Source organism: Oreochromis niloticus, linkage group LG20 (genome assembly GCF_001858045.2).
Source record: "Oreochromis niloticus isolate F11D_XX linkage group LG20, O_niloticus_UMD_NMBU, whole genome shotgun sequence".
NCBI classification, from domain to species: domain Eukaryota; kingdom Metazoa; phylum Chordata; class Actinopteri; order Cichliformes; family Cichlidae; genus Oreochromis; species Oreochromis niloticus.
Window position 1 is genome coordinate 3,871,871 of NC_031984.2, and position 16,497 is coordinate 3,888,367.

The 16,497-nt window shown below is 42.9% G+C and overlaps 1 protein-coding gene across 2 annotated transcripts; it reads right to left on the reverse strand.

Moving 5' to 3' along the window:
* Nucleotides 1-2,732: 2,732 nt before the first annotated feature.
* Nucleotides 2,733-15,624, reverse strand: LOC100698542 (interferon-inducible GTPase 5). Of its 2 annotated transcripts, XM_005465033.3 has the most exons (4): nucleotides 15,504-15,624; nucleotides 10,895-10,996; nucleotides 4,055-4,620; nucleotides 2,733-3,972 (listed from the first exon to the last, which is right to left on the reverse strand). In XM_005465033.3, exons 3-4 carry the CDS (start codon nucleotides 4,611-4,613, stop codon nucleotides 3,350-3,352), a joined length of 1,182 nt encoding a protein of 393 aa, XP_005465090.1. In that variant the 5' UTR covers nucleotides 4,614-4,620; nucleotides 10,895-10,996; nucleotides 15,504-15,624; the 3' UTR covers nucleotides 2,733-3,349. The 2 variants fall into 2 exon arrangements, with proteins under 2 accessions (XP_005465090.1, XP_003459517.1); XM_003459469.5 differs by lacking the exon at nucleotides 10,895-10,996 and having other exon boundaries at nucleotides 15,504-15,613.
* Nucleotides 15,625-16,497: the final 873 nt, after the last annotated feature.

Sequence of the window (16,497 nt, forward strand, 5' to 3'; positions counted from 1 at the left end):
CGGCTCACTCCTTGGCGGCTGCTTATCGGGGCCTGGAGCCTGGGGCTCCCTCGGGCCACTTCGGAGGTGGGGTGCCCTCGGCCTCTCGGCCTGGGGCTCGGTCACTCAGGCACAGCTGGCTGCCGGCGGAGCTCACGGGCACGTCACTGCAACCCACCCCCCGGCCTCTGCTCCGCGGCTGCTGAGTGACCCTCATCTGGGACTCTCCTCAGCTCTTTCTGGGATAGTGACGCAGCTGCCCCTCTGTTGGTCTTCCTTGGTCTCTTGTGTTCTGGGGGCCTCTGGACGTCTGGAGCCTGTATCTCCTCCATACCTGCGTCATGCCCTGGTGGACGGGGCTGTGGCCCCCCCACACCCTCTAGCAGATCATTACATGAAGGAACCTTTTAAAAAAACAAGCACGTCCATGCTCACAGGTGTACACACAGGTGATCACACACAAACTACACCCTTTTTGGCTCCTACCTCAAAGCACACTGTGCGCTGTCGATCTTACGTGCTGCACAATAATGTTTAATATTTAGTATTTATTGTCATATTCCCATAGATCATTGTGATGTTGTTTATTACTCTCGTTTTCTTCTGCTTGCTTTCTTTTTTCTTTCTCAACAGGTGATCCAGGTGATTGATATATGCATTTTTTGTCTGCTTATTTTGTTGTTTTTTGCCCTTTCCCCCCGTCCCTCTTCTCAGCTGTTTTTCTTTCCCTCTTTCTTTCTCCCCTTTCTTTCCCCCAGTAAAATCTGTCCCGTATTCAGCAAGTGAAAATAAAATAAACAACAAAAGGTGAATCAAATGGACCATTACGGCAAGGCTGGGATGGTCCATTTGGTAAAGTAAATCTGTTGGGCATCTTTCTTCGCCTTTAGACAATAATTCTGATGGCAAAAGAACCAAACGGGACAGGTTAAAAAAAAAAAAAAAAAAAAAAGAGACCAGCGCATAGGCTGCAGGCCCAGATGTGCTGTCTACATTGGCTGTCTATCATCCATCCCTGTTGCTTGTCATGTGTTTCTTTGGTGTATTAAGGGTTTTTTCATGTGCTATGTGCAGAGGTGTTTTTTTCTGTTCTCAAACTGATCTCCCTGTTGGAGCTCAGTCTGGGGGGAGTTATTTTTTCTCCTTATCTTTCCTCATGTGGTGCATTTTCCATTGTTATACCTCTCTGACCTGTCTTCCCCATGTGATGTTTTTGTGTAATGTATGTATGGTCGGAGGGTAAGATGGCGCCGCCATTGCGTGCAATAGGTCGGCAGCCTTAACATGAAATTTCCCCTTGTGGGACTAATAAAGGTATATCAATATCAATAATTGACAATGACTAATTAATATTAAAATCTGTAACATAATGTATTGTTTGGAGTTTAGTCTGTTACTGTTACTATTTTTACCATTTCTTCTTGGAGCAACTGTAACGCACATACTTTCCTTAGGGGTTAATAAAATATTCTGATTCTGACTCTGATTGTTTCAGGATGACCTGCCATTATCCAATCACACATCTGCTTATCTGTATCTTTTGCTTGTTTCTCCTCCTCTTCTTTTCTGTTTTTTCTAAACTGAGCACCTGATGGCTTTGAACTTTTCTTGTCCATCTTCCATTGGGTTTAATTTTGGACTCAAGTATGAACAAAATCCCCCAACTCAAGGATCACCACAACATAACCTAACACACCTACACCTTAGTTCACAGATTCACTTTGTCTAGGGTGCATTTCTGAGATTTCACACAACCCAGGATTCAAATCATGAATACATAATGGGATTGGATTTACAGCATTATAAATGAAATGTGCTCTATTTGGAAGCAGCCGTCCCCCTCCCCTTTCGACGGGTTGTGTGTGAGACTTTAAATCATCAAACTGTAAATTATAAATTTTAAATTGTTATTGATCCCTTTACCTCTAGTCCTAAAGTGTATATTTATTTTCTTACTCTTCCTATATATATTGTTCGTTTACTTGCACTGCTGTAACTGGAGCCTCGTCATCTCGTCTCTCTACATACTGGACTGTATGTAGCGGAGATGACAATAAAGTTTACTTTGACTTCAGCAGCGAGCAGGCGCACTGAGGGCTCTCGCGCTCACTTTTCGCTTATAGAATTTCGAAAAAACATCGGTGCAAATTATAAGTCTGTATTATAATGTCTGGTGTTTTCGTGTTTGTTGTTTTCTTTTTATTTTGCGAGTTGGTTATTAGATGCTGCTCCAGCCAGCCAGAGAATCCCCCGCCGCCCCGCCCTCTCCTCCCTGTGCCGCAAGCAGCAGGCGCACCTCGCAAACGGAGGGCGCCCTTACTCCCAGCAAATGGGCGATAGAAAACCGATCGCTGCCTATACCATTCCCAATATGCGCTGGCTGATGTCGGGGCAGCATGAGTACGAGCATTTTTTTATTCATTCATTTTTTTTTTGCCAATGCCCGTGATGCCGCCCCGGGCAGGGTTAGCCCGGGGCGCCCATATCAAAAACCGCTACTCAGTCCAGCTACGGTCGTGCCATCAGTTAACCCTTCGCGTGCCAGCACGCCTGCCCAGGGTTGCTGACCCCTGGACTTAAGACATACACTTTGCGCTACCGGAGACACGACCTACGGTCCATGTCACAAAGGGCAGGAAAGACTGTTTAGAGGTAATATTGTGTCCAACTCACAGATGCTGAGAGCTGATTAACTCTCCTTTTTAAAGTAACTTTAACTTAAAACACTTTAAATAATGACATTAATGGCAAAGTGTTTATCAAGAACAATTTATTTATAAAAGCAGGAATAACGTTGATAAACATTAGAAGTCATATCTGTATTATTTGTGTGGTAGTTCCCCACTGTGACCACTGGAGGGCAGTGAACTCTCATCACAATCTACAGTCAACAGGACAAAAACACCACGGAGCAGTTTCTGTTCTACACACCTCTGTTCATCATCAAACACTCTGCATTAAAAGTATTTATTATGCTGTAAGCGACGATATGATAACAAAAGAGTTTCATCACAAAGTAAATCAAACAAAAGAGGTTCAGATGACGATGTTTCAGGAGTAACTATCACATCACCTGATCTGTAAAAAGTGATGTCACCAAATCCGACAAGGGATTAGAACAAAGCTCTTCTAGCAGGTTTTATCTGAATAATAACATCACATTTGTTCCTGTATTGATGTGATGAGAAGAAATGAGACCTGCTGAGGCCTATGATACATTTATCAGCTATAGTAGGATAATGGCTCAAATATGCAGCTGCAACATGATTTATATTTATATTTATTTCATTTATATTTAATGATTTCAATTAATTTGATTTGCACTCTTTTGTTTCACTCATCTTTAATTTACAAATTCACACTGAAGTGTTCAGACTGAAGCTCTTTCAAACACCTTCTGAGCATCATCAGCGAGCTGGTTGAGGATCGATTTCAGAATTGTGTAGGTTGTGCCGAAAGAGAAGCCCATTGCTAATGGGATTCCAACCACGGGAATAAATCTGGAAGCTTCCTCTGCTACAATTAATGTAGTTGTGCGTCCCACATGGGTCAAAACCTTCAGGAGGAGCCCTGCAGTTATTTCTACTGCAGCCAGTGGTGAAATGATGACGGCACGCAGATCAGCGTAGGGCACACCTGTTCTGTCAGAAAGTCTCTTCAGAGACGGGATATCGAGACCAAACGCATGAACATAATGTGTGACAGCACCAACCAGCAAAACAGCATCAACAGCAATAGAAACACCAGGAACTGGAACAGCTGCTCCAGCTGCAGATCCAAGAGCATAGCATATTATTGTGGACTTCAGAGCTTTCTTCTTCTTGATGATGATCTCTGGGTTGATGTTGGGCATGACGAACAGCAGAGCGTCCCTCTTGTTTTTAGGAAGGTCTCTCTCTAAGGTCTGCTGCAAGAGAGAGAAGTCGTACAGGTGGAGCTCAAAGCTGGACACTAGAAAGACCTGCGGAGACTCGATGCCTAATCCTCTGAGTCCTGTGTCACAGAAGAAAAAAATGTTAACATTATATAAATCTATAAAGTGATCAAACTCAGCTCTAAGTGATCAGAAACTCACTGTGAACACAGTCTTCTCTGATTTTTGTAAGAGTCTCCTCTTCACTGAAGTGTCTGTTTCTTTTTTCGGCGCGTAAATTTTCATCAATCTTTGATCGAACAAAGTAGAACTTTTTCTTCATCTTCTGAATCTCCTTTGCGAGTTTCACATCATTTTCTCTGAAGCGATCGGCTGAGATGATGATGAAGAAGTCAAACTTCTCAAATCCAACAAGCTTCAGGTACTTCTTAGCTGGAAACTTGGTGGTGCCGATTCCAGGAAGATCCCATAATTTAACATTGGGATAGTTTGGATGGGGGTACTCTTTGACCTCTTCGGTGGTTTCTGTAACACCAGTAGGAGCAGCTCCCTCCTCATCATTGGACATCCCTCTGAGGGCATTAACAAAGGTGGATTTACCAACCCCACCTTCTCCTGTGATGGCGATATTTAGTGGAACATTATTTTCTCTTTCTAAATGTTGTTGAATCCTTGCAGCTGCTGCAGCAGCGTCATTGTTTTCCAGGTTTTCTCTAACTCCAGGAATTTCTTCTGGATGTAAATCGTTTGGATCCTCCATGCTGATCCTTAAACAGAAGAAGAAAACCTGAGAAAACTTCACTTTTATCTTGGACTAAAGAAAATGTGTGTATATAGTATCTACTTCTATTTAATATTATCACATAAAATCATAGATCACATGTCAGATTTAACAGAATAATATTCATTTTTTTATGTTAATAGTTTTGGAGAGAATAAAGCCGTCAGACTGTTTAAGTATTAAGCTCTGAATTTTTAGTTGGTACTCACTCAGGAACTGATCAACAGGAAAACTGTCTCGACTTACACTTTAATATACATAGAAACAGGAAAAGAAACTATTGTTTCAACTGTGGACCAGTATGATCCTCCTGCCAGAAAACAAAGAGACTTTAAGCTCAGTCATCTCAGATATAAATTGTATTTCTTCTACTTTTTTATTGTGTATATTTTCTCCTATTTTTGCATAGTATTTCTGACAGGTTATGCTACAACTCTGGGACTGATGAAGGCTTATCTTATCTTATTGGAGTCCATCACAGCTTTCTGATGTTTCGTGCTTCGTTCATATTCTTATTTTTATTTTTTGTGTTTAAATTCAAAGTCAAGAATCACAGTAGTGACAACTGTATTATTATTATTCTTACACCTTTACCATAGAGAGGTCATATTAGCCTTGAAAGGTTTAATAAAAAAAAAATGCTACCCAGGTGCCAGAATCGACAGCTTCACATGTATATGAAAGCTACATACCGACGGTGTATGGCAACCGGTGCTGAATACCTAAACATTGGCTTCCTGTTAAAATTTAAAATCCTGCTCCTCACATACAAGGTCTTAAATAATCAGGCCCCATCTTATCTTAATGACCTTGTAGTACCATATCACCCTATTAGAGCACTTCGCTCTCGCTCTGCAGGCCTACTTGCTGTTCCTAGAGTATTTAAAAGTAGAATGGGAGGCAGAGCCTTCAGTTTTCAGGCCCCTCTTCTGTGGAACCAGCTTCCAGTTTGGATTCGGGAGACAGACACTATCTCTACTTTCAAGATTAGGCTTCAAACTTTCCTTTTTGCTAAAGCATATAGTTAGGGCTGGACCAGGTGACCCTGAATCCTCCCTTAGTTATGCTGCAATAGACGTAGGCTGCCGGGGATTCCCATGATGCATTGAGTTTTTCCTTTCCAGTCACCTTTCTCACTCACTATGTGTTAATAGACCTCTCTGCATCGAATCATATCTGTTATTAATCTCTGTCTTTCTTCCACAGCATGTCTTTTATCCTGTCTTCCTTCTCTCACCCCAACCCAGGGGTCAGCAACCTTTAACACCCAAAGAGCCATTTGGACCCAGTTTCCATGGGAAAGAAAACACTGGGAGCCGCAAATACTTTTTGACATCTAAAATGAAGATAACAATGTCATTGCTTTTTACCTTTATGCTTTGTATAAACACCTAAAGTGTGTTGCTTATTAAATCCATGAAGTGCTACAGAAAAAAATTCCATTTTATTTATGTAATGAACACATTTTGAACTCTTAAAAATATAACAAAAAGGAAAGACACCTAGTCCAAGGTCTCTTTTAAATGAATTAAAATGTTGAACTCATATACCAAACAAAAACTGTAGTGAGCCGTCATCCTTTTTTTTTTCTTTTTTTGCCTGTCCCGTTTGGATCTTTTGCCATCAGAATTATTGTCTAAAGGCGAAGAAAGATGCCCAATGGATTTACTTTACCAAATGGACCATCCCAGCCTTGCCGTAATGGACTATTTGATTCACCTTTTATTGTTTATTTTATTTTCACTTGCTGAATACGGGACAGACTTTACTGGGGGAAAGAAAGGGGAGAAAGAAAGAGGGAAAGAAAAACAGCTGAGAAGAGGGACGGGGAAAAAGGGCAAAAAACAACAAAATAAGCAGACAAAAAATACATATATCAATCACCTGGATCACCTGTTGAGAAAGAAAAAAGAAAACAAGCAGAAAAAAAGAGCAACATAATAAACAACATCACAATGATATATGGGAATGTAACAGTAAAAATGAAATATTAAACACTGTGCAGCACGTAAGATCGACAACGCACAGTGTGCTTTGAGGTAGGAGCCAAAAAGGGTGTAGTTTGTGTGTGTGAGCCCCCCCCCCCCCCCCACACACACACACACACACACACACACACACACACACACAGACAGAACATATTAAGGATTATACATTAACATAAAACTGTTGTCGGAACCATACTGAATTTCGCCAGAGAAACACACACACATATGAAGAGAGAGAGAGTATGCATACTATGCAAACAGCCGTCATAATTCGTCATACAATGAGAACAGAACAAATCAACAACTGACAATGACTAATTAATATTAAAATCTGTAACATAATGTATTGTTTGGAGTTTAGTCTGTTACTGTTACTATTTTTATCATTTCTTCTTGGAGCAACTGTAACCCACATTATTTCCTTAGGGGTTAATAAAATATTCTGATTCTGATTGTTTCAGGATGACCTGCCATTATCCAATGACACATCTGCTTACCTGTATCTTTTGCTAATTTCTCCTCCTCTTCTTTTCTCTTTTTTCTAAACTGAGCACCTGATGGCTTTGAACTTTTCTTGTCCATCTTCCATTGGTTTTAATTTTGCACTCCAGTATGAACACCCATCCCCCAACCCGAGGATCACCACAACATAACCTAATGGACCTTCAACTTAGTTCACTTTGTCTAGGGTGCATTTCTGAGATTTCACACAACCCAGGATTCAAATCATGAATACATAATGGACTTGGATTTACAGCATTATGAATGAAATGTGCTCTATTTGGAAAAAGCCGCCCCCCTCCCCTTTCGACGGGTTGTGTGTGAGACTTTAAATCATCAAACTGTAAATTATAAATTGTTATTGATCCCTTTACCCCGAGTCCTAAAGTGTATATTTATTTTCTTACTCTTCCTATATATATTGTTTGTTTTACTTGCACTGCTCTAACTGGAGCCTCGTCGTCTCGTCTCTCTATATACTGGACTGTATGTAGCGGAGATGACAATAAAGTTTACTTTGACTTCAGCAGCGCGCAGGCGCACTGAGGGCTCTCGCGCTCACTTTTCGCCTATAGAATTTCGAAAAAACATCGGTGCAAATTATAAGTCTGTATTATAATGTCTGGTGTTTTCGTGTTTGTTGTTTTCTTTTTATTTTGCGAGTTGGTTATTAGATGCTGCTCCAGCCAGCCAGAGAATCCCCCGCCGCCCCGCCCTCTCCTCGCTGCGCCGCAAGCAGCAGGCGCACCTCGCAAATGGAGGGCGCCCTTACTCCCAGCAAATGGGCGATAGAAAACCGATCGCTGCCTATACCATTCCCAGTATGTGCTGACATGACGTCGGGGCAGCATGAGTACGAGCATTTTTTTTTTTTTTTTTTGCCGATGCCCGTGATGCTGCCCCCCACCACGATGCCGCCCCGGGCACCCGTGTCGCCCGTATCTAAAACCGCTACTGCCTGTGTGTACACCTGTGAGCATGAGCGCGCTTGTATTTGAAAGGTTACTTCATGTGATGATCTGCTAGAGGGTGTGGGGAGCCACAGCCCCGTCCTCCAGGGCATGAAGCAGGTATGAAGGAGATCAAGACTCCAGACATCCAGAGGCCCTCAGAACACAAGAGACCAAGGAAGACCAACAGAGGGGCAGCTGCGTCACTATCCCAGAAAGAGCTGAGGAGAGTCCCAGATGAGGGGTCACTCAGCAGCCGCGGAGCAGAAGCCGGGGGGGTGGGTTGCAGTGACGTGCCCGTGAGCTCCGCCGGCAGCCAGCTGTGCCACAGTGACCGAGCCCCAGGCCGAGAGGCCAAGGGCACCCCACCCCGAAGTGGCCCGAGGGAGCCCCAGGCTCCAGGCCCCGGCAAGCAGCCACCAAGGAGTGAGCCGGTGTGTACCCGGACGCCCATCCCCGGACACAAAGAACCACCAACGCACCGATGTCTGAGGGCGTCTGCCACTGGCAGGGGAAGTGGTGGGGGGAGATAGGCCTCCATACCTTGGAGGGCCTGAGATGTCCCCAGAGAGGTGGCGTCTGATACCCGACCTGACATATAGACACAGACATACAGGCACACACAGATACAAACATCCATTCCCACCCTCATGCTCTCATAAGCAATTACTCCACACTCAACCAACGTGGAGACAGACATAAAGAGACGCTGTACACAAAATCACACTCCCCAAGCGTACTCTAAGAACCGGGTCTAGGTACCCTTGCCCCTGGAGGGGGAAACTGCACCCAGACCCAGGTAGTGTTACACTTTTCCCTGGGGTGGAGAGAAGCAGACCGCCCTGACTCGGCAGCAGCAGGGAGGCCCCCACATTCCAGACCCCAATCGGACGGCCAACTCCTCCTCCCAGCCCCCCGCTCCAACAGCCTGCAGAGAACGGGGGTTCTCCCTGTATAAACCTCCCTCCACCCGCTCATATGTAGTGTTGATGCATGTGTGTTCTAAGTTGTATTTAAAACCCAGGAGGGCATGGAGCTACCTGCCAGAGCAGCAGGTAAGCGCACAGCCCCTCCTGATAGCCGTCAATGTCTACGTGTATTTAAAATTGAGAGGTGGGCAAAGACGCCAGGGGTGAGGTGTACACCCTGATGGTCTTTTGGATTCCGTGTAGCGTGCCCACCCCCAAGATCCTATATGTATGTGTTATGAGAGCGTGAGTAATGTGAATGTCTAAGTTGTGGGATAAAATTGAGGCACAGGCAGCCAGAAGGGGACAGAGGGGGGGATGCCTCCCCTGCACCCTGGTGACACACCCCTACCCCAAGGCCCTGCATGTGAGGGTGATTGTGGTGGAGCGGGAAGAGGGAGGCAGCTGGAGATGGGGAGGGAAGGAAGGGAGGGGCAAGTGACCCCTCCCTGGGGCCAGCTCCCCCGCTGACCCCAGTAGGCACCCCCATGCTCTGCAACCCGCCAGGGAAAGGGTGCCCAGGCCCATCCGGACTGGGGCCTAGTGCAGCAGCACCGCCCGGCCCCACAGAGCCTGGGACAGTCCACCCGACCCCACCACAGAGAAAACTGCACCCACCCCATCATCCACTCATCTTCCAGACTACACAAGACAATAGACGCCCAGGCTGAGATCTTCCTCCACCTCTCCTATATCCTGAAGAGAGGAGACCTCCTGCAAGTGAGCCGTCATCCTTATATCACCGTTGGGATTTCGCAGCCTGTAGCGGAGCCTTGACCAGAATTTTAAAAATAATTGGAAAAAATCACTCAACTGCTAAAAAAATGAAAAATAAATATTTTCAAAATATCTGACTAAGTATTAATTAATGTGTTGGTCGGGCGTGGTCTGCAGTGCCGCAGCAGGAGAGGCGGACGCACCTGAGCTCCATCCTCAATCAAGCCTTGCCGGCTTAAAGTCTGTGCTTTGTTTGCTGTTGTGTTGGTGTGTCTCGGGCTGTGAGCTGGAAAGCTACAGCTGACTCTGTGGGTACAACGACCGTGTGTGAAAAGTGGTCAATAAAGAAAAAAGCATGTACATGCAAACATCGTCGGGTCTGCCGTGGTACAATGTGACTTCTGGCCCCGAACCTCTGCGCACAGCTTCTGCAAATCGGGGCTGTACGAAGTCACTTTAATCTTTACGCAGGACTGTAAGCTGTCATCTGCGAGGTGTGAGCGGTGTTTGTTTTTACCATAGTTCATGGTGGAGAATAGCTGCTGACATACGTATGTGGATCCGAAGATCCATACTTGGCCTGCTTGGGGTTGAAAGTCTCCATAAATGCATGGAATTTCGGCGGGTATGGTTTATGCGAGTGTGACGCTTATTTTGAGCAATGAAAAATGATAACATATAATTCTATTTTTTTTATTTCAAGATCACAATAATCTTCCAATTTAGAACTACAAGTTAAAAAGAACTAACACAAATAAATTACACTTCAGTTAAATACTTATAATTTCTTTCCAAACCACCTGGAGCCACAGTATAAAGACTAAAGAGCCGCATAGTAGGGTCTACCTTACAATAAGTTGTGATTTAGCACTATATAAATAAAACTGAATTGAACCAAAAACCAAAATACTTTTTTTAATAAGTGCAATTTCTCTCTCTCTCAACAAACTGACAGAAAATAGCAGAATGAAATGGACAGACTGAGTAGTGCTCAAATGACAGGAAAACCGCCAAAATTTACCAACTTAATGGAGTTACAAGTAAGAACAAATGAGGACTGTCACATGATCATAGGCTGGAAAAATGAATATTACAACAACATAACTTACAAAGTTTCACCAAAACATGAGCTTTACCTGCTTCAGTGTTGGGATGATAATAAGTTGGAGGTCTGGTCGCCCACAGTGGAGCCTTGTTGACCTCTGTTCTACACCTTGGTGTGTTTCCTCTAACCCAACCTGAGAACAGCAGGAAGAAACTGGTTTAACTGAACCTGCTCAGTTATGTTCAGTCCAGTATTATAAGAAAAACAATTCCCTGTTCTCACAAATTTAACAATCTCATAACCACATTGAAAGGAGTCTGTTGAGGTCATTTCTAACCATGAGGCCTCCTCGGCACCTCCTCGGTGAGCTATTACAGACATGCCCACCAGGAGGCCTTAGGACAGACCCAGGATGTTTATTTATGATCACATGACATTCATGCTTTTCCTAATTAAAGTTGAGATGCAAAAGATAATTATTACCAAAAAAAAGACAAGTTCAGATAGAGCTAACATTCATGATTACACCAAAAAAACAGTGTCATGATGTTTCAGTAACTTTTATTATTCAGATATGAACTGTGTAAAAGATCACATTTGTTCCTGTATTGATATAATAAAGTGAACAGCTGGGTTTTGATTTGGATGCAACATTCAGAAAAGCATCTTGTGTAAAACTCGGCCACAGGAAACATGAGTTACCTGCCGTGACAACCTCTCTGGCTTAAAATTTATTTATCTAAAAGTTCATTTATACACTGCAGTTTCAAATGTGTCTTTAAATAATATTCTAACCCAGACGTGAGGAATAATATAATTTTACTTTGAAGTACAAAAAAACCAAAAAATTATGATTTATGATCAAAGTCGAAATCTTGTTGCTTAACAGTCTGAAAAAAGCAATTTGTGAAAAAGTGACTCATGTCAGAGTTTTTTGGGTTATTAATGCCTATTATCAGACTTAACCCTTGTGTGGTGTTCGTATTTTAGTTACTCAGCCAGTGTTCATGGGTCTGGTGGACCCGCTAGAGTTTTGGCTTTCCAAATTAACACTATCAAACAATTTTATGTTAAACTACTCAACAGATGTTTACTTCATCCCAATTACAACCCATATGAACAGCAAACATGGTTAATTTTTTCCCTTTACCTTTGTTAGATCACATTTATGAATTAATGTGCTTCTGGTTTTTTTTAATAAAGTGTTATAAAAAAATAAATCAGTTATAATCAAGTGGAGTGAGTGGAAAGACACAACACATTTACATGTGAAACAATATGTTTCACAACTAAATGGGATCAGCTGCTCATAAATGGTGACATTAGGCCCAGGGTTGTAAAACAGGGGGAGGTGGTGCACCCACTTATCCCACACTGTCCTGATGGCAGCTAGCTTGTCTCTCTGCCGTCAAGCTGGTCTGTCGTCTCGGTTATCAAAACGGATAATCCTGGAAATTTTGTGGAAGTTTTCCAGAGACATTGATGCACGGAAAGGTTCTTGCCGGTTTCTGCATCCCACAGGGATTCTGTGGATTCCCCTTTGGACCTGAAAACTCCTGCAAGGATAAGAACCCCAAAGTAGGCCCTTGGGGTTCTTAGATCAATTTGGTCCATCTCCTTCCACCTCTCTCCAAAAACACAGCTTCCTTCTAGATTACTGCAATCCAGAATAATTTTCTGGATGGAATCTGGGATGAAAAGCTCAAATGAAGACTTGATGTCCTGCACATGAGTAACTGTCAGCCATGTTGGCCCTGGCTTATCACAGTAACAGCTCAGGGTGGCTCATTTCTTGGGCAAGAAGACCATTTAATTTCACCATTTATTGACATCCATATTTCTTCACTTGCTGTCTGGTGGGCTTGTTCTGGTCCTGGAACTGGCTGCTGATGGGGTACTCGTCTTCGTTTTGTTACTAAATGGTGCTCAACCTCATCCTCTTCTTCAAAGTCACTGTCAGACTCTGAATTTTCAGAAATGTGAAATATTCTGAAACCTCTTTGTCAACATCATCATCCGAAGCTCCTCTCTCTTCCAAAATCAATATGGCCCTCGCAGCAGATAATCTTTTGCCATCTTGATCAGTTGTGATAAAGAACCACACTGGCAAAGTCTTATTTATAGTATTATGCCCCTAATTTGCAGGTGGGACAGGGTGTGAGAAAATGTGCGGGAATGTAAGTTGCAACTTTGTGCGGGAGTAGGAGGGGAAGAAAACACTATCAGCAGCACCAGAAAGGAGGAAGACAGAGTGTGGGAACACAGGACCTACACTTTCAACACTTTTATTAGACCTGGGTCCAGTGGACCCGAACACCTTGTATGTAATGTAAATGCGTGGGGAGAGGTACAGTATGAGGTCGTTGAAAATTGGTTCGGATTTATGTTCTTCACAGAAAATAAGCCATAGCCAATGAATTTCAGGTTGAAAAAATAATTAATTGTTGAATTTTTCTTTTGAAAAAAACTGAAAACGGGTCTCACAGACCCGAACACCATACAAGGGTTAAATGTGTTTAAAGTAAAACCCTACATTCAGCAGATTAGATTAACATATTATAACTTCATAATCTGAAAACAATGTTAAACATGATACATGTAAATAATGTAAGTTATTCTCTGTTCATCAGAATATATTATGATCGGATGCACTGAAACTGGCTCAATAACCAGCAGACTGTGTGATGATGAAGTAACACCCAAAACTAAAAGAGGAAGTTTTCCTCATAGTCTGGTAAAGATGTTATTTTGTCCATATAAGGTCACATCAGAGAGGGGGCAGGAAGTCATTCAGCAACCTCACATGTATGATTATTAAAAAAGTACCAAATCCATAAAAAAAAAAAAAAAAGATTTTCTATGACTAATCTCAAAAAATAAAAATGGCAACAATAGAAAAAAGTAATCTCCTCCATACCTGCTTCATGCCCTGGAGGACGGGGCTGTGGCTCCCCACACCCTCTAGCAGATCATTACATGAAGGAACCTTTTAAAAACAAGCACGTTCATGCTCACAGGTGTACACACGGGTGCTCACACACACAAACTACACCCTTTTTGGCTCCTACCTCAAAGCACAGTGTGCACTGTCGATCCTACGTGCTGCACAATAATGTTTAATATTTGGTATTTACTAGGGATGCAACAATACCAATTTTTTCAAACCGATCCGATACCGATACTTGGATCTGAGTACTTGCCGATACCGAGTACAAAAACCGATACTTCTACCACACACAAGTTAAACTTAACCAGTAGTAAAGAAACGACCCCAGACAACTCTTTAACACAAACGAAACGTTTACTGAACGTAAGGGCAGAGACAAATACTGTACAACACATCCCTTTTTTAAACTCAAATGATATTCCAATTCCTTAACCAAATGAAATACACTGTGTAAATGAAATAATTCCCTTCCAAATTATATTAAACAACCCAACTTATGTTATCACCTTTTGGTAAGTGACTCACTAATATACACTCCAAAACACGTTATATAAATCCACTAAACATACAATATTCACACATGGGCCCACACACACTCACATTCACACTTGTTGCAGGCCTGTTTGCTGCTCACGCCGGACGATGGAGAAAAATCCTCTTCTCCCCAGTAAGAGCACAAAAGTCTGACTTACAGTTCCGTTGCTCGGTAGGTCGCCGTTCACCAGTCCCACACTAAATCCACTCCCTGCGACCCGATGCTGTCTCTGCTACAGCGCGTTAGCCAGTCACTGTCCAGCTCTCCGACAGTCCTGCCTCCGTGGCGCAACCAAGCAGTCCGGGCTAGCCTTTAGCCTCGGCGGTCATGGCTGGAAACACAGTTTTCCACGGTGGTGCGACCGTTGAAACAAAAAGTCACTTCACCCACACTCTGTTGCGAAGCTCTCACACGGTTAGCTTTCTAGTCACACACTCTTCTGTGCTAGTTAACCTCAGTAAAACTAGCCGAGTCTCTCACTTTGGTTCAGCTAACCTCGTGCATCTCTCCATGCCGTTCTCTTCTGTGAACTGTGAACACCTTATGTGGCGTTCAAGTCCATGGGAATTATGAATATCTACTCCCAAATTCCCATCCGGGCTACATTAGTATCGGTTCATGGTATCGGTTGACTTTTACGAGTACGAGTACGCACACATTTTACAGTATCGGCCCGATACCCGATACCAGTATCGGGATCGGTGCATCCCTAGTATTTACTGTTATATTCACGTAGATTATCGCGATGATGTTGGTTATTATATTGCTTTCTTTTTTGCTTGTTTTCTCTTTTCTTTTTTCACAACAGGTAACCCAGGTGATTGATATATATATATTTATTTTTTGCCCCCCCCCCACTCTTTTTTTTGTGTCCTTTATCACCGTTCCTCTTCCCCACTGTTTTTCTTTCCCTTCCTCTCTTTCTTTCTCCCTTTCCTTTCCCCCAGTCATGTCCGTCCCGTATGTAGCAACTAAAAATAAAATAAAATAAAATAAAATAAGCAATAAAAACAATCAAATAGACCAATATGGCAAGGCTGGGATGGTCCATTTGGTATAGTAAATCCATTGGGCATCTTTCTCGGCCTTTAGACAATAATTCTGATGGCAAAAGAACCAAATGGGACAGGTGGGAGGGGGGGGGGGGAAGAAAGAAAGAATAGAAATAAAAAGAAATTGACTTTAGTTTAATTCATGAGATAAATTAAAAGAACTTACACTGGATTCCTGCTGAGGCTGAAAGTGAAGTGAGCAGCACACTGCAGTCAGTAACAATGTGAAAAGTTGCAGTTTGGCTTTGAGCTTTTGTGGTTAGTCACAGGAAAAACCTCCACCAAAGATAACAACGAATGAACCAATCAGCGAGTCTTCCTGAGGGCCACAATAAGATATGTAGAAACGGCTGATTTACAAGAAGTCATGTGTGCACAGCAGAACTCAGTGTACTATAGAGTGGAGAGAAAAAAAGTTTTTCTATTTTTTTGTGCTTGTCACACTTTAATGTTTCAGATCATCAAAGAAATTTAGACAAAGAGAACACAAGCAAACACACAATTCTGTTTCTAAATGAAGGTGTTTGTTATTAAGGGGAAAAAAACAAACCTACATGTCCCCGTGTGAAAAAGTGTTTGCCCCCTGTTAAAATACCTGAAGTGCCTCAATGCTATGCTTTATATTAATAAGTGTCATATAATTATATAGTGTAGTATTGAATGGACACGGCCTTGATAATAAAGGCCTTAGACTGCATGTCCTTTAGCTGGGGACTCTCACCCACGTTTATCTGCAGGAGATGAAAACAGGAACCATCTGCCAGTGGAAACTTACTAGAAGGGAGTAAGGCAAGGTCACAGCCTCGCCGGAGCTGAGAAGAGAATAACCTCTGAGTACGCTATGCAACATGGCTACTGAATGTCTGTGTAACACTGGTGTTTAGACTAGAGTGGGACAGCCTGTAATAAAACTGTTGAGCACATACCGCCATTTCGAGATCCACGGCAGACTGTCATGCAGGACGCATCTCCCTTCTAGAAGTGATTTTGTGAGAGAATAAAAGTATAAAATGTTCTGCTGAGCAGTGTGTTGTGTTCCATCAGATGCCTATGAGGAATCCCATGCATCCTATTTTGACTTTATCCTGCAGGACAGCCTCCTGAACATCCAGGAGTACCGATAAGCTATCAACCCTCTCCCCATTAATTGTTTTTAATAG

Excerpts from the sequence above, each read along its gene's own strand:
- LOC100698542 (XM_005465033.3), bottom strand. The coding sequence starts at position 4,613 with ATGGAGGATCCAAACGATTTACATCCAGAAGAAATTCCTGGAGTTAGA. Across the intron at positions 3,973-4,054 it reads CAGAGAAGACTGTGTTCACA|GACTCAGAGGATTAGGCATC; the intron begins GTGAGTTTCTGA and ends TCTGTGACACAG.